The sequence below is a fragment of the Heloderma suspectum genome, chromosome 2, assembly GCF_057233095.1.
Source record: "Heloderma suspectum isolate Gila_16-S chromosome 2, 16-S_ref, whole genome shotgun sequence".
In the NCBI taxonomy this organism is placed as follows: domain Eukaryota; kingdom Metazoa; phylum Chordata; class Lepidosauria; order Squamata; family Helodermatidae; genus Heloderma; species Heloderma suspectum.
In genome coordinates, this window is record NC_139459.1 from 359,176,958 (window position 1) to 359,195,317 (window position 18,360).

Sequence of the window (18,360 nt, forward strand, 5' to 3'; positions counted from 1 at the left end):
CCATGCTAAATACACTACCTCTTTCAGCTTTTAGGAAAGGCCATAGCTCAGGGGTAGAGCACATGCTCTGGACCCAGAAGGTCCCAGGTTCAATTGCCAGCATCTCCAGGTAGGGCTGGAAAAAATCCTACTGCCGCCAGTCAGTGTCAACAATACTGGGCTAGACTGACCAATCGTCTGACTCAGTATAAGGCAGCCTCCTATGTTCCGATGTAACCATTCCTTGTAGGGCTTGGATTTTCAGACCTGTCACCCTCCTTATATGTGATTGAGAAAGACTTGAGTTTATACAACTAGGCCTGCCGCCATCATGTGTAGTCTGAGCCTGAGAAACATCACAGTGACACAAAGCATACACAAAACAATGCTTCCCCTTCTCCATGCCTTTGGTACAGCTGCACAGGAATGCAGAAGAGCCCAGTGCAGTATTCTGGATAGAGGTGCATTCAAATTACTGCCTATATCATGGTGCTGTCTGCATGCAGTAACAGAAGACAGTGGTAGAGTGGAGGGGATCATTTCAGATTGCAGGGGGATACGATTTTTGAGCATTGGCCCACATAAGAAAATCTCCCTGAAAGTATATTTAAAAGAATGTAGCACATAACGGAGATAGGTTAGCTGGGATGGTCAGTTGTGAATGAGGACACGGCTTCTGCACCTTTAATAATTCTGTAGAAGAGAGAATTTTAGCAGGTGTACACTATTTAAGGTGCAGGAGCCCTTGTTTTCTTGTACTAGCCTGCCTGCCGTTGTGCTAGTTTTTTTTACTTGCAATATTTTTCTGCATTTTTTAAAATCTATAGAGGCATTTGTCAATATGATTCTGCGCCTGCAGGCTGAAATAGTAGCATCCATTCTACCATCTCAGGACTCTTCCACCACATTCTGCCAGATGTTTAGGAAGACAGAGCCTAGTAGGTAATAGTTTTGCAGTACTGGGGCTGCTTTCTGTTTTCTGTCAAGCAGTTCCTGTGGCTTTAACAGCTGTTGAACAGGTAGACATTCAACTCGTGAATTTTTATTTATTTATTTGTTTATTTCATTTCTGAAGTGAAGCTCTCCTTTGCATACGCATCCCGCGGCGTGGGAAAGAAATGCACCTGATCAGTTTCTGTAGTCATGGGGAAGCCCAGCCATAAGAAAGGAAAGGAAGAAAAACTGGGAAAATATCTCAGAGGTGGCGAAATGGTATATATTCTCCACACAGATGGGTTAAAAATGTATTTGAGCTACACACTTACGACAGATCAATAAGGAAGCACGTATCTCTTGCATGGCGGTGTTGCAAAGCCATTTTGCACTCTTATGTAGTTACAATGTACGACCTACTTGCAAACATATTTTCTTCGATTGGGGGAGAAGGGAAGACGGGGAAAAAAACCTCGCTCCATTAACGCCAGAGAATAGATCTGCTATAAAACTTACAATAACTTGCACAAGGAAGGCGCCACCCCTATTCCCAGCTTTTTAGCTTCCTCTGAGTTTCAGGAAGTGACAAATATTTGCAGCCGGGTCAATCGGAATTCTCCCCCCCCCCCGCCGCCCCCCGGTTCTGTAACCCCCGTAGCTTTTAGGAGAGCGCATGGGATTCTTGCAATGGGAAGGTGGAGGTTGCTGTGGCAGCCCTGGGCCTGCAGAAAGCCCCCAGTTTTGAAGTCCGCGGTGAGTAGAAGACCCTCTTGGCAAAAAATTAAAAAAAAAATGGGCGCGTGTACTGGGTCGTTTTTAGGTGGGGCCGTTGTTTTGCAGCCATCACCAGCGTGCGGACGTGCAATAAGCGGCGGTTGCAGATGGAGGCAGGGCGTTGGACCCTGCGTCGCAGGGGCGATAGGTAGGTGGGGAGGCTTGGCTCGTAGTTCGCGGAGAGGCAGCTGAGCTGCAGGGATTCTGGTGCACCTTGCTTTGGAAGTCGCTGTCGTGCCGTTCAGCAGGAGGCGCTTCCCGTAGGCATGCCTGGGATCGGGCGGCGAGCCTACACGCGAGTAAACCAACAGCGAGGACCGAGGTGGAAAGGCGAGGGGGGGGGGGCTTCTGGCGTTTTAAGCAAAGGTTGCAGCCTAGCCGCCTGGGGGAATCGCTGGCGCCGCCCGTCTTCTCTCGCTGTGCAAGCGCGTGTCCCTTGTTTTCCATATGGCGAGCACGAATAGCCTGCAGGGAAAGGTGGCAGTTGTTCTCGAACAAAGGAGAACCGACTGCCTTTTCCGTGGCGGGCCCGCATGTCTCCGCCGCCCCGGAAATCCCTTGTCCACTTCCATTGTTATAAGTTTTAAGGTGAACTTGTACACACATACATCTCTTAGGGTGCAGTCTTATGCATGTTTGGACAGACATACGATGCCATAGTATGCTGGGAGTTGTAGGACTTATTTCTGTCTAAATATGCGTAGGATTGCGCCCTTAGAACATTTTCATTCCCATCTGCATTTTCTTAATTGCCATGCTTCGGATTAATTTATACTGTTCACGATAATGTGTGGGTGTTTTAAAAACTCATGATTTTATGCTACTGTTTGTTTTCAAGTTTCTTTACTAAAAAAAAAAAAATGTGGATCTGAATGTGGACCTGGTGCCAGCTCTTTTTCCTTCCTTCCTTCCTTCCTTCCTTCCTTTCGCAAGCCAAGCCATGCTCTCCCCCCACCTCCAATCTTCGGCTTTCTTCTTAATCCTCATTCCAAAGTGTAACCCAGTTTTCAAGTAGTGTGGTGATATTTGCCCATGTCCTTGTTTCCTCATGGTTTAGCTGCTGTTGGTTTTACCTAGGACTGTGGGTTTTCCATCATGGACCACTTCAAAACTGCTGGGGGAGAGTGGTCTCTGCTGAATACTTTATTCTTTTTGTTTTCTTTTCTGTTTGCTTGCTTGTTCGTTTTGTTCTACAAATCAAAGTACACACATATAGCTTAAATTTTAATCACATTTTTTCCCTTCGGCACTGGCATAATTATCAAAACCAGTGGCGTATTATGAAAATCACAGGCCTTGAGCCAGGCTTCTGAAAAGGGCCCCTTTAAATGATAAACATTTAGGAACAAAATTGTAGACTGCAGCAGTGCTGTATTGTGAAAACTGTGGGCCCTCAGCCAGGGCCTTGTTCACCTGTTCGATAATCTGGCTCTGGCCAAAATGACCTGTGGTGTAGTGGTGAGAGTGACAGACTGGGAGCCGGGAGATCCGGGTTCTAATACCCACTTTGCCATAGAAGCCTACTGGGTGACTTTGGGCCAGTCACAGACTCTCAGCCCAACCTACCTCATAGGGTGGTTGTTGTGAGGATGAAATGGAGAGGAGGAGGATTATGTATGTCGCCTTGAGTTCCTTGGAGGAAAAAAGGTGGATATAAATGAAATAAATAAATAAATAAATAAAATCTCCATGATCAGGGAAAAGAAACCCAAGTGCAAAGCCAAGTCTAGATGTTCATGACTGTTCTGCAACCATTCCACAGTCCACTTGAATGAAATGGACTCCCAGTGGTTCTCAGGCCCCAGTTTGAGAACCTCTGTGCTAGGAGTCATGTCCTATAGCCTATGTAACACTGTAATGCACTGCATGCTTTGGGGGTGGTATAATTAAATTTGAATAAAAATAAAAAAAAATAAAGTGTGAAGTGCCTCTTGTTTGGTCCTAATGTGTTTGCTGTGAATTTACTGGGTTGCCTTAGGCATGCCACTATCTCTTGCCCCCATGCCACCCCATGTAAAATCAGGGGTGGGGGGCAGGGTGTTTATAAGCTTGTGTAATTGCTGCAAGAACTCTGGAGTTTCAACAGAAAAGGTTTAAGGAGTCCTGGACTGCTTAAAGCAAATTCCCTAACCTGGTGCCCTCCAGATGTGTTGGACTACAACTCCCATCACCCAAGTTGGTCCAACACATCTGGAGGCCGCTGGGTTGGCAAGGTTGGCTTAGGGCACAATCTGATGTGTGTTTAGACAGAAAAAAGCCCTACAACTCCCAGCATTCCCCAGCCCGGCTGGGGAATGCTGGGAGTTGTAGGACTTTTTTCTGTCTAAACACAGATTGGATTGTGCCTTTAAAGAACCTTACTGCCAACCGGGCCTGGCTGTACCTTTCTTTGGTCAGGAAGATTGCTGGCTAAATGACCAGTAGATACTCTTGGAATTAGCTGGAAGGCCCTGGATTCTTCTTAATAGGCGTCCTCTCTGCTGAGGATGATGTCATCTAGGTTTGTGTGTGTGTGGCCAGCAACAAAGGTGCAGCAGATGGCGAAAGAGGCAAAGGGTGGGCTTTGAGCCCTTGTAAGCATGGTTTGGATGAGGCTGGGGATCTGATATGGAGCAGTGGAATTTGCTCCTTGTAGGAGTTAAGCTAGGTCAAATCAGTCCATCCTAAAGGAAATCAACCCTGACTGCTCATTGGAAGGACAGATACTGAAGCTGAAGCTCAAATATTTTGGCCACCTAATGCGAAGAGAAAACTCTCTGGAAAAGACCCTGATGCTGGGAAGGATTGAAGGCAAAAGGAGAAGGGGATGGCAGAGGATGAGATGGCTAGATAGCATCACTGATGCAATGAATATGGACTTCAGCACACTCCGGGAGAGAGCGCAAGACAGGAAGGCCTGGCATGCTCTGGTCCACAGGGTCACGAAGAGTTGGACACGACTGAACAACAATAAAGGAGTTAAGCTGCCTGTCTCCACCTCTGCTGTACTTGTGTAAATAAACTAAAATATTGCAAGAAATGCTTTCAGTCTCCAATCCTGTGTTCCTCCTAAGGAAATCAAATCTGGGGAAAGTGCTGCCCCCTGAACTTCTCGCCACTCTAGCAAGTGGGGAGTGCATAAGAGGGATAATGAATCTGACCTCCCCTGCAGGGTTGTTGTAGTCATAATGTAGCCTTCCTCAACCTGGTGCCCTCCAGATGTTTTGGATCGCAACTGCTAGCATTCCTGACTTGGCCATACTGGCTGGAGTTGATGGGAGTTGTAGTCCAAAACATCTGGAGGGTGCCAATTTGGGGGAGGCTGTTGTGTGTTCAAGCCGTTTAAGATGCATTACATCATCAGTGCAATCCTATGGATGTCTACTCAGATGTAACCCCCACTGGACTCAGTTGAACTTACTCTCAGGTAAGGGGTGCAGGATTGCAGCCTAAGGTTGCAATTCTGTGCATGCTTACTTGGGAGCAAGCCCCACTGAACTCTGTGGTGCTTGCTTCTGAGTGGACATGTATAGGATTTCACTGTTAAATACTACAAATGTCTAGCATTATTGTTATTACACTCATCAGCTGTAGCACTACAATCAAATTATTTCTTACTCGACAGTTTAGAATATTGTCTGCGCCAGGGATAGGTGACTTGTGACCCTCCAGATGTTTTGGCCTACAATTCCCATCAGCCCTAGCAAGCATAGTCAGTGGTGAGGGATCATGGGGACTGTAGGCCAAAACTTTGGAGGGCCAGAAGTTGCCCACCCCCAGCCTGCACCTGTTTACTAGCTGAACCACTTCAGTTCTATTTCAGGTTGCAAGAACTTCCCTACCAGTAGTTAGTTCTTACTCACCATAGGCACATGGGCTATTCATTATTAATTAATTAATTCCTGCCTCTTTTTCCATCACGAAACTCAAGGTGATGTTGGTAGGGTTTGTAGGCATTCTTCCAGCCAAGCCCTAACAAGACCCAGGCCTACTTGGCTTCAGCACGGTGGAGGCATCATATGTCTTTAGACCAATGGAGGCTGGTGGCTCCAACATCAGTGGGGTGGTGAATCCAGTCTGGGTTTCTGTCAGAACTCTAAAGGAGCTATCCAAGGTGCAGAAGCGGATTCACTGCCCCGCTGACACTGGAACCACCAGTCTCCACTGCTTTAGACCGTGTCCTGGGGACTGCATTTGGATGCCACCTGTCCTTAGAGCAGAGTATGTAGCCTGATGTGTGAAGTAGGTTAGGCCTACCTTCCCCAGCCTGGTGCTTTCTAGATGTTTTGGACTTCCAATTCCCATCAGCCCCAACCCAGCATGGCCAGTGGTCAAGAATCCTGGGAGTTGTAGTCCAAAACATCTGAAGGGGACCAAGTTGGGAAAGGCTGTGTTAGGCTGGGTGAGTATCCGGCCTAAGTGAATTAGTGGGGACTGAAACTCTCAGGCTCCCAGGTCTAACTCTGCTGCTGTCTGCTGCTTTGCCACTGTGGTGCTCAAGTCTCTTTATTATTCTATGTCTTATCACTTGATTTTGATTCCTAGCAGGACAAGCAAACACCCTTCATCAAAAAGTATTGGATTTGGCATGATGTCAGCATCACAAAAGCTCTGGGATATGTGTTTTAATCTGCAATGGCTGTGTCACACAAACCCGGGATGTTGTGATCGCTGCGTTCAGTTCCAAATGTATGAAGGGGCTCTCAAGACCACGTGGGCTAGCCCTGTCCCCTAGGCCAGGGGAGTCAAACCTCTTTCAGCCCAAGGGCTGAATTCAGTTTTGGAGAAGCACTCAGGGGCTGCACTCCCAGTGCATGGTCTGAAAGCACATGAGGCAGCCACCTTGCTGAAGCTAAGCAGGTTGGGCTTGGGTCAGTGCTTGGAGAGGAGACCACCTGGGAGCCACACGTTGCCACCTTGCGTTCCACAATGGAAGAAAGGTGGGATATAAATGCAATAAATAAATAAAATATTCCAGCGGTGGGCAAGGCCGAAGGCAAAAGGGATGGGGCCAAAATTCCAGAAAATACCCCAAACCCCAGTATATTTTAGCTTAAAGCTCTTTCTGCCACTAATTCAGCCTTAGGAGAGGCATTTTGACCTTTCAGAATGGGGAAAAAACTGCACAAACACCAGGAAACCACCATAATCTGTGGCTGGGAGAAAGGGGGTGCGGCGAAGGGAACGGCATGGCCAACTGGGGAATCCCAGAGGGCCAGGTTTGTCCCACAGGCTTGAGGTACAATACCCAGGCCTCAAACCAGCCTTTCCCAACCTGATGCTATCCAGATGTTTTGGACTTCCAAGTCCTATCAGCCCCAGATAGCATAGCTGGGATTATGGGAGTTGAAGTCCAAAACATCTGGGCGGCACCAGGTTGGGGGAGGTTGCTCTAATGGGGTGTAGGTCCCCTCACACTGATGTGAAAGACATGCATCACTTAGCTGGCAGGCTAGCCCACATATTTGCTATGGCCTCTTCACACATTTGGTAACCAAGGATACCAAACTCCTGACTAGGGCTTGAGTAATGAAACCACCATCTACTCATGGTGGAAACTGAACAACTGTTGAAGTGGGTGAAGGGTCAGCTAAGCCGCAATGGCTGTCCATTTGAAGGTGGTGTCTTGGTCCTTTCTTCCCTTCCAGGTGCTCCACTGCAGGCAGGCATCGTCTTTCCCGCTCCCTCGCCAGCCCCTGCCCTTGCTGGCCCAAACCATGGCCCGATACCTGCGCTCTCTGGAGCCCCTGGTGAGCCCTGAGGAGCTGGAGCAGACGCAACAACTGGTGACGGAATTTGAGGCGCCGGACGGAGAGGGTGAGAGGCTCCAGGCACGGCTGCAACGCAGGGCAGCTCGCATGGAGAACTGGGTAAGGACCCAGGAGCCTGTGGGAGAGGGATGAATTGTGTAGAGACCTAAAGAGGAAATAGGCAAACCATCTGACCCTCAGCAGAGCGCATGGTCTTGGGAACCATCCCTCACTGCTGTTTTCTCCTGTGCAAGTCCAGTTTCAGGCAAAGGGCTCTAATAGCTAAGGGCTCTTAAACCCAAGGGAAGCTTTGGCCTCTTCTTACTATGCACCTGAGTTGCTCTCTCCCATTTGCTTATCGTTGGGTTTGTATGCAGTGATAAGCCAGAATTCTGGAGAATCCTAGTTTTATCATGAATAAACTGCACGCTGGTGTATGCAGCCTGCCTGCTTGCATTTGGCTCCTGCAGATATGTTTTGTGTAAACCAGGGTGGGCAACTTGTGGCCCTCCGGATGTTTTGGCTTACAATTCCCATCATCTATCACCATTGGCTGTGCTGGCTAAGGCTGATGGGAATTGTAGGCCAAAACATCTAGAGGGCCAGGCCTGGCCCCCTAGTGGAAACTTTAGTGTGTCATCTGAACCGGGGCTGCTGGCTTGTTGCTCCAAAACAAGCCAGGAAGCGTAAACCAAGAGCAAAACCCTGGGTTGTGATTCTGGCTTGTCAAGGGAGCAACAAGCTGCGATCCTTAGTTCGGACAACATGTTAAATCAGCTTCCCACTACCTGGTGCTTTCTGATAGTTTTTGACAGCAACTCCCAGCATTCCTGATTCATGCTTGTTGGGGCAGAAGTCCAAGTTGAAGTCCAAGACATTTGGAGGGGAGAGGTTGGGGAAGGCTGCGCCAAACAAATCCTTCCTGGTTTGTGTAGCGGTTGTACTAGTGGGGAGGAGCAAAGTGGGCATGAACAAGCTGAGTGCACCAGCGCATATCTCGTTCATGATGAGCTGGAATTCTCTGTAGTTCTGGCTTATTGTGCCTGAACATAGCCCACATCTTGGCGGTTGCTTGTGAGCCAACTACTGAAGTGCATCATAAGGGGAGAGCCCTGCCAAGACCTCTGCTGCTGTTTACATTGGAGTTGGAGGGGAAGGACAGCGTTGAGGAGCCCTTTGCCTGTGTCCTACTTGCCAGAGTAATGAGCGGGGAGACAATATGATGACCAAGTTAAATTTGCCGTTTCTGGCAATGTTGTGGGGGAGGTAGGGGAGGGAATTCCTTCCGACATAAATACTGGTTTCGGAAGAGGAAACTTCTTCTGGACCGTGGCAGGGGAGGAAAGAATTACATTCACTTTGCAGACCTGTTCTGTTCCTGTTGATTATTAGCCCCTTCCCCCAAGTTGATGCAATTTTTATTTTTAAAAATACACATGTTAAAATTTGGCCTTGAAATTGTTGCATGTTCTTCCCCTGCTTACCCCCTGCTTCTTATTCTTTCCCCTTCTTCTGTTTTCCCCATGTTGAATTTTAGATTGGAAGCTCCTCGGGGCAGGGATCTGGCCTCTTGCACACTGTAAAGCATTATTCACGTTTCCAGCACTATATAAATAATAGCGGTGGATGATGGGTCTGCCAGTGGCTCTTAGGTCTTTACCAGGTATAATGGGGATGGAGGGGAGGGCAAAATGGTACAGGGGGAAGTGTTGTAGACCCTCCTCCTCCCCTCAAGTATTCTAACAGTCTTTTCATTCATCCCAGATCACGGACTGGTGGGTTCAGTCAGCCTATCTGGAAAGCCGCCTCCCCCTGGCTGTTCATTCGAGCCCGGCTGTTGTGCTGCCAAAGCAGGATTTTAATGATTGGAAAGGACAACTGAGGTAAGGGGCGGGGTGAGGATGGGACAGAAAGGGGCTTGAGACAGGCCTTTGGCATGGCTCTGGAATGAGAGCCAGGCCCTTGGACTGAGCAGAGGTCCTGTTTTCATGAGGACTAGACACGATGCTTTGCCAGCTCACTATTTAAGACAGAGTGTCTCCTGGATAAAGGAGGGTCTCTGTTATTTTCCCTACACCCAAAGGACCCCTCTTGCAAGGAGCTGTAACTGCCCTTTTCTAAGAAGTGCAGGACTCTTGTCACTTCCTCCAGGAAGTCCTCAGTTTCTGGAGCCTCTTACCCATGTCCCTCTTCTCCTTCCATAGCACTGCCCCTTGGAATGTACTGCACATCTCCTCCCCATCACCCCTGAGAGCAAGCAGCTTCTTTTGACAATCTGGGACAAGGGCAGCATCTATCTTGGCTTAGAACCAGGATGCAGAACCTATTTCAGCCTGAGGGCTGAATTCTATTTCAAAGAATCTCTCGGGGGCCACATTTCAGTGGTGGGTGGAGCAAAAAAAATACCAGCATATTTTAGCTTAAAGTTCTTACTGTCAGTAACTAAGTCTTAGGAGAGGCATTTCAACCTTTTAGAAGGGGGGGGGGGGGCAGAATATGCCAAAATCAGAAAGCCACCAAATGATAGGCAGTCAGGGGAGAGGTGGTGGGGCCAGGAGAAGGCAAATCCCAGAGAGTCGGAATGGAAGCCCAAACAGGCTAAATTTGGCCCACAGGCCTGAGATTCAAGACCCCTGGCTTGGGATCTTCAGGACAATATTGTTTTGTGGCAGGGGCTCTGTCTGTTTCCTCCTTCCCCTCAGGAATCTGAAAGTGGCTGCGTATGTTAATGCTCCCACGCTGCCAGCCCAGTGCGCGGCTTCTTCTGGGTTTGGCCTGTGATGCTGGATCTTGCCACCCAGTGGGGAAGTTACATAGCCCAGCAGTGAGCAACATTTGGCTCTCTGCATGTTTTGGGGCTGCAACTCCCATCATCCATCACTACACTGCTGGTGTAACTACATCTGGGACAACATGCATCCAGCCTGTCACCCAAATGCTTCAGGATGACTAACTATGATTAGAGAGAAGTTTATCCAAACAAATAACTAGTTGAGCATGATGTAAAATGAAGTATAATTATAATTTTGTGGGTGGTAAGTAACATGGTAATCACTGTGCTTAATAAACGTGTTACTGGCAGCAGATCAAAGTGGACTAAGTGAATGAACCAGTATCTATTACTAGTCATCTTGGGAAGGAATATTTATGTTGGGGGTATAGCTCAGCGGTAGAGCATTTGACTGCAGATCAAGAGGTCCCTGGTTCAAGTCCGGGTGCCCCCTCTTTTTAGAGGAATTTATTTGGGTGTTTAGCCTTCCCCGTCCCTGGAGACACAGAGTGGATAAAGTCTAGAAATTCCTTTTAGTAGAAGACTATGAGAAGGAATGATAGAACAGACCCTATATCCTAAGCTGAAGCCTACTGACATGTGCATATGTGGTGGAGGTATAGCTCAGTGGTAGAGCACTTGACTGCAGATCATGAGGTCTTGGGTTCAAATTAAGGTGCCCCTTCTTTTGGGGAATAACTTTGCAGCTTTAGTTCTTCCTATCCTCAAAGGCTCCTCGTGGGTAACATCTAGAAATACACGAATACATGCTTTGACTTAGATTCCTGCATTAAGCAGGGGGTTGGACTTGATCGTCATATAGGCCCCTTCCAACCCTACTATTCTATGATTCTATATATATTCTGCATCCATTTTCTATCAATAAACTGTCATCTTTTCGCACAAGTGGCTTGTTTCATCTTGATAACCAAAATAATGTGATTGATGACTGGGAACTGACAGAGTCAGGAGCCCAGATCAGTACAGCTTCCCCTTGGGGCATCTGGGGCCACTGTAGGAACAGAATGCTGGACTAGAGGGGCCTTTCGTCTGATCCAGCACGGCTCTTCATATATGAGGGCCAGTGTGACCAGGGGCCTGTCCCTGTGTGGGCTGGGGAGAGGAAGGTGGTGGCTCACCCCTGCGCCTTGAAGGGGCTTTCCAAAAGTGTCTCAAGTCAGTGCAAGGTCTGGGAGATATGCTTCTCCAAACAGAGAAGCATATCTCCCCGGTTTGGGGGATATTGATAGAATTTTTAAAGGTACATGTGCGTTGCTGGACTGCTGCCTGGGATTCCTTGGAAGCTGATCATGTTTCTTTAAGAAGATCAGTGATGGCAGAGAAGTGTCCATGGAAGGCAGCTTACCCCCAGTGCTAAGCCATCCCTGCAGTGTACAGCCACAGAAAGTGCTGGATGTGTTCTCAGTTTGCAGGGGTGGGATGATGGAGATGCATGGCTCAGTGTCAGCTGACACTGTGCTGTAGAATATATCCCCAGAAGAACCCTTTGCAATGCACAGATGTGCAAGGAGTTGTTTCTCACCAGTAATGTTGCAGGAAGAGTTCCCCTGTAGGTATAATGTTTGAAAGCCATTACTCATAAATATATGGAAGAGAACTATGTGGCAAAACCAGTATCCATAACTAGACTTTAGGAGAGGCATGCCTATGTGCTGGGGGTATAGCTCAGCGGTAGAGCATTTGACTGCAGATCAAGAGGTCCCTGGTTCAAGTCCGGGTGCCCCCTCTTTTTAGAGGAATTAATGTGGGTGTTTACCCTTCCCCATCCCTGGAGACACAGAGTGGATAAAGTCTAGAAATTCCTTTTAGTAGAATACTATGAGAAGGAATGATAGGATAGACCCTATATCCTAAGCTGAAGTTGTACTGACATGTGCATATGTGGTGGAGGTATAGCTCAGTGGTAGAGTATTTGACTGCAGATCATGAGGTCCTGGGTTCAAATCAAGGTGCCCCCTCTTTGGGGGAATAACTTTGCAGTTTTAGTTCTTCCTATCCTCAAAGGCTCCTTGTGGGTAACATCTAGAAATACATAACAACAGATAATGTGTTATGAATTACTGTGTTTTCCACGTGTAGAGGGAAACAAAAACAGTATTTTTTTTTTTTACTACTTGTGCTAAGTCAGGGGTCCATACATTTTGGCTGGCCTTGGTATCCGCCAAAAATTTGTACTCCCCCAAGGGAGGATGTGAAGGGTTTTAATTATGGCGTCATGAGCTTCAGAAGGCACATTCAGAGAAGCACTCTGTGGGCTTCTGTTGTAGTTTGTTTGGTGAGCAGAAAATGTGGACTTCACAGAGTCCCTAAATGCATAGAGGCCTGTGTACTTTAACACAGTTACTAAAGTTAGCAGGGTTTAGCTAACAAAAGTAGGCCCCTTGATGGGGGGGGGGGGCTTCTTGGGTGAGCCTTTCACATACGTTTAATTGGTATCAAGCAAGTGCAGTTTCATAGCAACTGTGCTCCCTCACCCCTTTCTCATAGAGGGACAGCTTATCTCACCCATGAGCTGGGCGGTTTCCACTCCCCGAGTCTCTCTCTCTGGAATGCTAGGGGACTTTCTTTGCACTTAGGTTCCCAAGCTGGATGTTTTGAGTGGGGGAGGGCCCCCTTCTCCTACGTGTGTGTAACCTGTCCGCTATTGAACTTAGACAGAGAAACCTAAGTATATAAGCTTGTGCTAAGAGCAGACCAATTTGGTCTCGCTTCAAGGGGAAATGCGCGCTACCAGCTTGGAGAACCTTTGGCCCAGAAACGGCTTCCCCATCTGCCTTGGGAACTCAGATAGACATATCAGCTTGTGACAAGGGTGCCTCCTTTGTCAACTAAGAGGAGGTGTGAACTTTCTTTGTGTATAGTCTGCATCCATTTTCTATCAATAAACTGTCATCTTTTTGCACAAGTGGCTTGTTTCATCTTGATAACCAAAATAATGTGATTGATGACTGGGAACTGACAGAGTCAGGAGCCCAGATCAATACAGCTTCCCCTTGGGGCATCTGGTTGGCCACTGTGGGAACAGAATGCTGAACTAGAGGGGCCTTTTGTCTGATCCAGCACGGCTCTTCATATATGAGGGCCGGTGTGACCAGGGGCCTGTCCCTGTGTAGGCTGGGGAGAGGAAGGTGGTGGCTCACCCCTGCGCCTTGAAGGGGCTTTCCAAAAGTGTCTCAAGTCAGTGCGAGGTCTGGGAGATATGCTTCTCCAAACACAGGAATGGGTTGGGGGATATTGATAGAATTTTTAAAGGTACATGCCAGTGGCAAGGTGTCATGTGCATTGCTGGACCGCTGCCTGGGATTCCTTGGAAGCTGATCATGTTTCCTTAAGATTAGTGATGGCAGAGAAGTGTCCATGGAAGGCAGCTTACCCACCAGTGCTAAGCCATCCCTGCAGTGTACAGCCACAGAAAGTGCTGGATGTGTTCTCAGTTTGCAAGGGTGGGATGATGGAGATGCATGGCTCAGTGTCAGCTGACACTGTGCTGTAGAATATATCCCCAGAAGAGCCCCTTGCAATGCACAGATGTGCAAGGAGTTGTTTCTCACCAGTAATGTTGCAGGAAGAGTTCCCCTGTAGGTATAATGTTTGAAAGCCATTACTCATAAATATATGGAAGAGAACTATGTGGCAAAACCAGTATCCATAACTAGACTTTAGGTGAGACATGCCTATGTGCTGGGGGTATAGCTCAGTGGTAGAGCATTTGACTGCAGATCAAGAGGTCCGTGGTTCAAGTCCGGGTGCCCCCTGTTGTTTTTTTTAAAGAAGGATTTAGTTGGATTTTTAGCCTTTCCTATCCACAGAGTCTCATGGTGCATAAAATGTAGAAATAACATGTATTGGAAACATGGGAATGAATGATGAAACAGATCCCATATCGTTAATGTATTATTTATTCATGCATTCCCCCTCCCATTTTTTTTTACAAAAGGAATACAAGGCAGCTTACAAACAATCAATGTAATACAAAGTAAGATAAAAAATATCCTAAAAACAAATAAACAAGCAAGACCACTAGCAGTTTAAAACAGCAGCAGAATATGCAATTAAAAAAATCAAGATTCTAAAAAGGCTGAAAAAGGTCTTCTCTGCCTGCCTAAAAATAGGGGGCCAAGCATATCTCTCTTGGGAAGCCCCTCCACAGCTTGACTGCCACAACGGAGAAGCCCCCCCCCCCCGATACCCACTCACCATATCTCAGATGGCAGCAGACCCAAAGGAAAGCCTCTGAAGCAGAACAAAAGTCCCAGGAAACTGTTTACAGCAGTGGTGCACAACGTTTCCAGCCTCAAGGGCTGCACAGGGTGTCCGCTGGGGTGTTAGGGGTTGTGCATGTGCACATACACCCACATATATGCACATGCACAGTTACTTAGCTATTTGTTCACTTACTCATTAATACTTTACATACAGCTTAATACAATAAAATGTACGGACTGGGCCCAGCACCTCTGCAGAGGCACCCCAAAAAGACATGGGAACTGATTTGGAGTTGGGGGGGAGGAGGCAGAAGGGTTTGCTGAAGTGCCAAGGATTCACTTCAGCGGTAGCAGTCCCAGAGTGGAAGTTGTCCAGGTGCAAACGAATCGGTTGGAGAGTAGCCCGCTAGGGCCTCTTCATCCATGGAAATGCTAGAGCTGGAAGAAGAGGAGTCAGAAATATGAGATCCCAGGGTGAGACGTTGGGCTGGGCGAGAGAAGCCACGTCAACTAGTGAGATGTTCCAGAAGGCTCTGGAAAGACCCACCCTTAGGGAGGGGCTTAACCAGCCACTCGGGTTTTCAAAGAGTCGGCCAGTGCCCATTTTCAGTGCAACCAACCATCATAATGCATTAACCAAAAGCTTGTAGCCTAAATGGTCCTGTACAAAGCTGTCTAGAGACTTAGTACTTCACTGCTGGTTGTGAAGCACTGCTAATCTGACTGTAGTTTGCATAATAAAAGCAGTTGTTTTGCACTTCCAACTTCTCTGACCAATCACAACAGAAAACAGAGGCTGGGCACTTGACATAAAATCTCTAAGCAGTTTACATATCAGTATTAAAAAACACTATTTAAAATACATTATTAAAAACGATTTCAACTAAAATAACAATAAAAAACAATTCAAAGAAGAGTAAGATGGAGCAGCTATATGATTAACTGCAAGCCAGAGAAAACCTGGATGAACAAGTGTGTTTTCAGGAGGCATTTAAAACATACTACATTTTCTGCCTCCCAAACTGCGCAGGAGAGGGTGTTCCAGAGGGTGGGCGCCACCACCAAGAAGGCCCACCTTCAAGATATTCAATGGCAACACATACACGCTGATTCACACTCGTCCACACACTCAAACATGCACTCTCTCCCCCATCTTACACACACACATGCACACACACATTTACATCCTCCCACATACATGCACGCGCACACACTTTTCCCCCTCCACATACACAGATACTCATTCACATCCCCTACATACATACACACACTCATTCACATCCCCCACACACACACACACTTTCCCCCCTATATACACACACACACACACACACACACACACAAACACACACTCTCATTCACATCCCCCACATACATACACACGCACATACACATACTCACTTCCCCCTTCCACATATACACACAAACACTCCGCGCCCCCTGCCCAGACACACGCTCCCTCCCACCCCCAAACCAGGGCTTTTCCTAACTAACACTAGCAGTACTGTGGGAAACTTGTCTCTCATCTCTCTCGAGAGAGAGGGGAGAGGAGAGGAGGGTTTCCCTTGCTAGTCTTCGTGCGAGCTCTGGAGAAGCGTGGGGGATCTTGACAGAATTTTTGAAAATGTGTTTGCCAGTAGGAAGCTGGGGAATGGAGTCATGAACTCCTGCTTGGGAGCTCCTTGGGAGCTTATTCAGGGTTCCTTAACAAGACCAGTGAGGATGAAGAAGCATTCCATGAAAGACGTTTCTTTGGGCTCACCTCTCGTAATCTTCTCCTGCAGTGTGCAGCCACAGGAAATGCTGGGTGTGTTCTTGGGTGTAATCTCAGTTTGCATGGTGGATAAGAAAAGAAGAGCCCCCACTACATCAGACCAGAGGCCTAGCTAGTCCAGCATTCTGTTCCCAGAGGGGCCAACCAGATACCTGAATGGAAAGGCCACAGGCAGGGCATGAGCGTAACATCCTCCTCCAGCTCATGTTTCCCTGCAACTACCATTGAGAGGCATACTGTTTTTGCTACTGGAGATAGTATGTGGACATCGTGACTAGCAGCTGAATATGATGATGCTTTATTTATTGGATTGCTTAGACACCTTTCTCAGAAAAGATTCTAGGTGTCTTACAACAAATATTAAAACATTGATAGCCTTATCCTCCATGAATATGCCTAGTCCCCTTTTAAAGCTGTCCAAGTTGATGGTCATCACTACATCTTGGGGTAGCCCCACATAACTGTGGCTCTGCATGAGCTGACTGTGTGCTTTTTGCAGTGTGCTGATGTGCAGGAGGTTGTTCTCACAGAAATATCTTCATGGGAAGAATTGCCTTGTAGGAGCACTGTTTGAAACCATTACTCATTAAGCAGACAGTAAAGAACTATGTGGTAAAACCAGTATAAGTAGGCTTCCTGGTTAGACATGTGTGTGTGCTGGGGGTATAGCTCAGCGGTAGAGCATTTGACTGCAGATCAAGAGGTCCCTGGTTCAAGTCCGGGTGCCCCCTTTTTTTTGAGGAATGTATTTGCATTTTTAATAGTAACATGAGAGTAAATAATAGGACAAATCTCAGGTCTTGGTGACAAACAGCTGTGTACTGAGGTTGGGGTAGTATCGCTCAGTGGTAGAGTCTTTTACGGCTTAGCACTAGACAGACAGACAATACTAGGTCTGTCTCACCAATTCTCCAGGCCTTACTGGGAGATTGATCAAATCTCCACTGCAAGTTGATGGTCTGATTAGGGACAGATGGACAGGGTCTCAGCTCACCTCTGGCTCAGTCATCTTCTGTCTCTCCTTATGCCCAGAACAAGGGTTTTTATATACTTCTAGTCCAGATGTTGACAAATCTAGCACTTAATGTGATGTTGCTGGGTACAGTGAGGCTGTGGGTGCAAGATAACATTGCAGTTGTCCAAACAATATCTCTACCCAGCTAGAAGTTCCTCCACCCATGAGAGGGTGTCAGACTTAATCCAAGTCCTGACATATCCCCAGGTGTCTGATGCAGCTGTTTACCTAACTTACAGTGTAATCCTATGCATGTCAAGACAGAAAAAAGGCCTACAGCTCCCAGCATTCCCCAGTCAGCATGGCTGCTGGGAAATGCTGGGACTTGTAGGACTTCTTTTCTGTCTATACATGCATAAGATTGCACTCTTAGCCTCTGTGTATTCTTCTGTAGGTATTTGTATCACAGAGAGTTACACATGTTCACACTGAAATGAGCAAGCTTTATTCTGGAGCAGCACTCCCAGGGAAAATCCCCCCAAATAATCAGTTGAAACTTCCCCTTGTTTCTCTGATGGTCAGTAACCATGCACAAAGCCTCAAACTATTCAGTTGAGCATGGCATCCATGACAAACGAGCCCAGGAATTTCTCATTTTGGGGATCTCTCTGTACAACACAGACTATGAGGGGCTTCAAATTAAAGAGGGCATCTCCAGATGAAGCAGCAGAGGAAGCAGAAGCAGAAGAGGAAACAGATGCGGGTTATGATGATGGAGATTTGTCCATGAAATACAATTTTTCGGTCCCCACTACTAATCTACCCCTGCAGTGTGTTTGTGGCATTCTCAGGTGTAATCTCAGTTTGCAAGGGAGTGATAGGCCGCATAGCTAGTGCTCTGTGAGAATGTATGATCTATAAATAATCTTTTTTGTTTAAAGAGGGGGCATTGATGCATAGAAGTGCAGACGGTTGTTCCTCAGCAGGAACATTTAAGTGGGAAGAGTTGCCTGTGGAAAGCATTCCTTATTAAACATGTGGTAGAGAACTATGTGGCAAAACCAGTATCCATAAGGAGGCTTCTTGGTCAAACAAGTCTGTGTGCTGGGGGTATAGCTCAGCGGTAGAGCATTTGACTGCAGATCAAGAGGTCCCTGGTTCAAGTCCGGGTGCCCCCTTTCTTTTTTTAAAGAATTGAGTTAGATTTTTAGCCTGCCCTC

At 47.2% G+C, this 18,360-nt stretch overlaps 1 protein-coding gene and 5 non-coding genes across 7 annotated transcripts in view; all 6 read left to right on the forward strand.

Annotated features, from left to right (window-relative positions):
* Positions 1-1,554: 1,554 nt before the first annotated feature.
* LOC146355590 (carnitine O-acetyltransferase-like) overlaps positions 1,555-18,360 on the forward strand; it is a 41,279-nt gene continuing 24,473 nt past the window's right edge. Inside the window, exons 1-3 of one of the 2 annotated variants that reach the window (XM_084841083.1) lie at positions 1,555-1,665; positions 7,314-7,535; positions 9,180-9,298. In XM_084841083.1, the coding sequence (XP_084697209.1) occupies positions 1,600-1,665; positions 7,314-7,535; positions 9,180-9,298 (407 nt within the window). In that variant the 5' untranslated portion in view covers positions 1,555-1,599. Of the gene's footprint in view, positions 1,666-1,720; positions 1,835-7,313; positions 7,536-9,179; positions 9,299-18,360 lie in introns of those variants that run through there. The other variant, XM_084841084.1, reaches the window with a different exon arrangement.
* Positions 10,568-10,639, forward strand: TRNAC-GCA (transfer RNA cysteine (anticodon GCA)). The gene has a single exon. It is a non-coding gene; the product is annotated as a tRNA-Cys (tRNA).
* TRNAC-GCA (transfer RNA cysteine (anticodon GCA)) lies at positions 11,861-11,932 on the forward strand. Its single transcript has one exon. It is a non-coding gene; the product is annotated as a tRNA-Cys (tRNA).
* On the forward strand, positions 13,890-13,961 carry TRNAC-GCA (transfer RNA cysteine (anticodon GCA)). Its single transcript has one exon. It is a non-coding gene; the product is annotated as a tRNA-Cys (tRNA).
* Positions 16,845-16,916, forward strand: TRNAC-GCA (transfer RNA cysteine (anticodon GCA)). Its single transcript has one exon. It is a non-coding gene; the product is annotated as a tRNA-Cys (tRNA).
* TRNAC-GCA (transfer RNA cysteine (anticodon GCA)) lies at positions 18,247-18,318 on the forward strand. The gene has a single exon. It is a non-coding gene; the product is annotated as a tRNA-Cys (tRNA).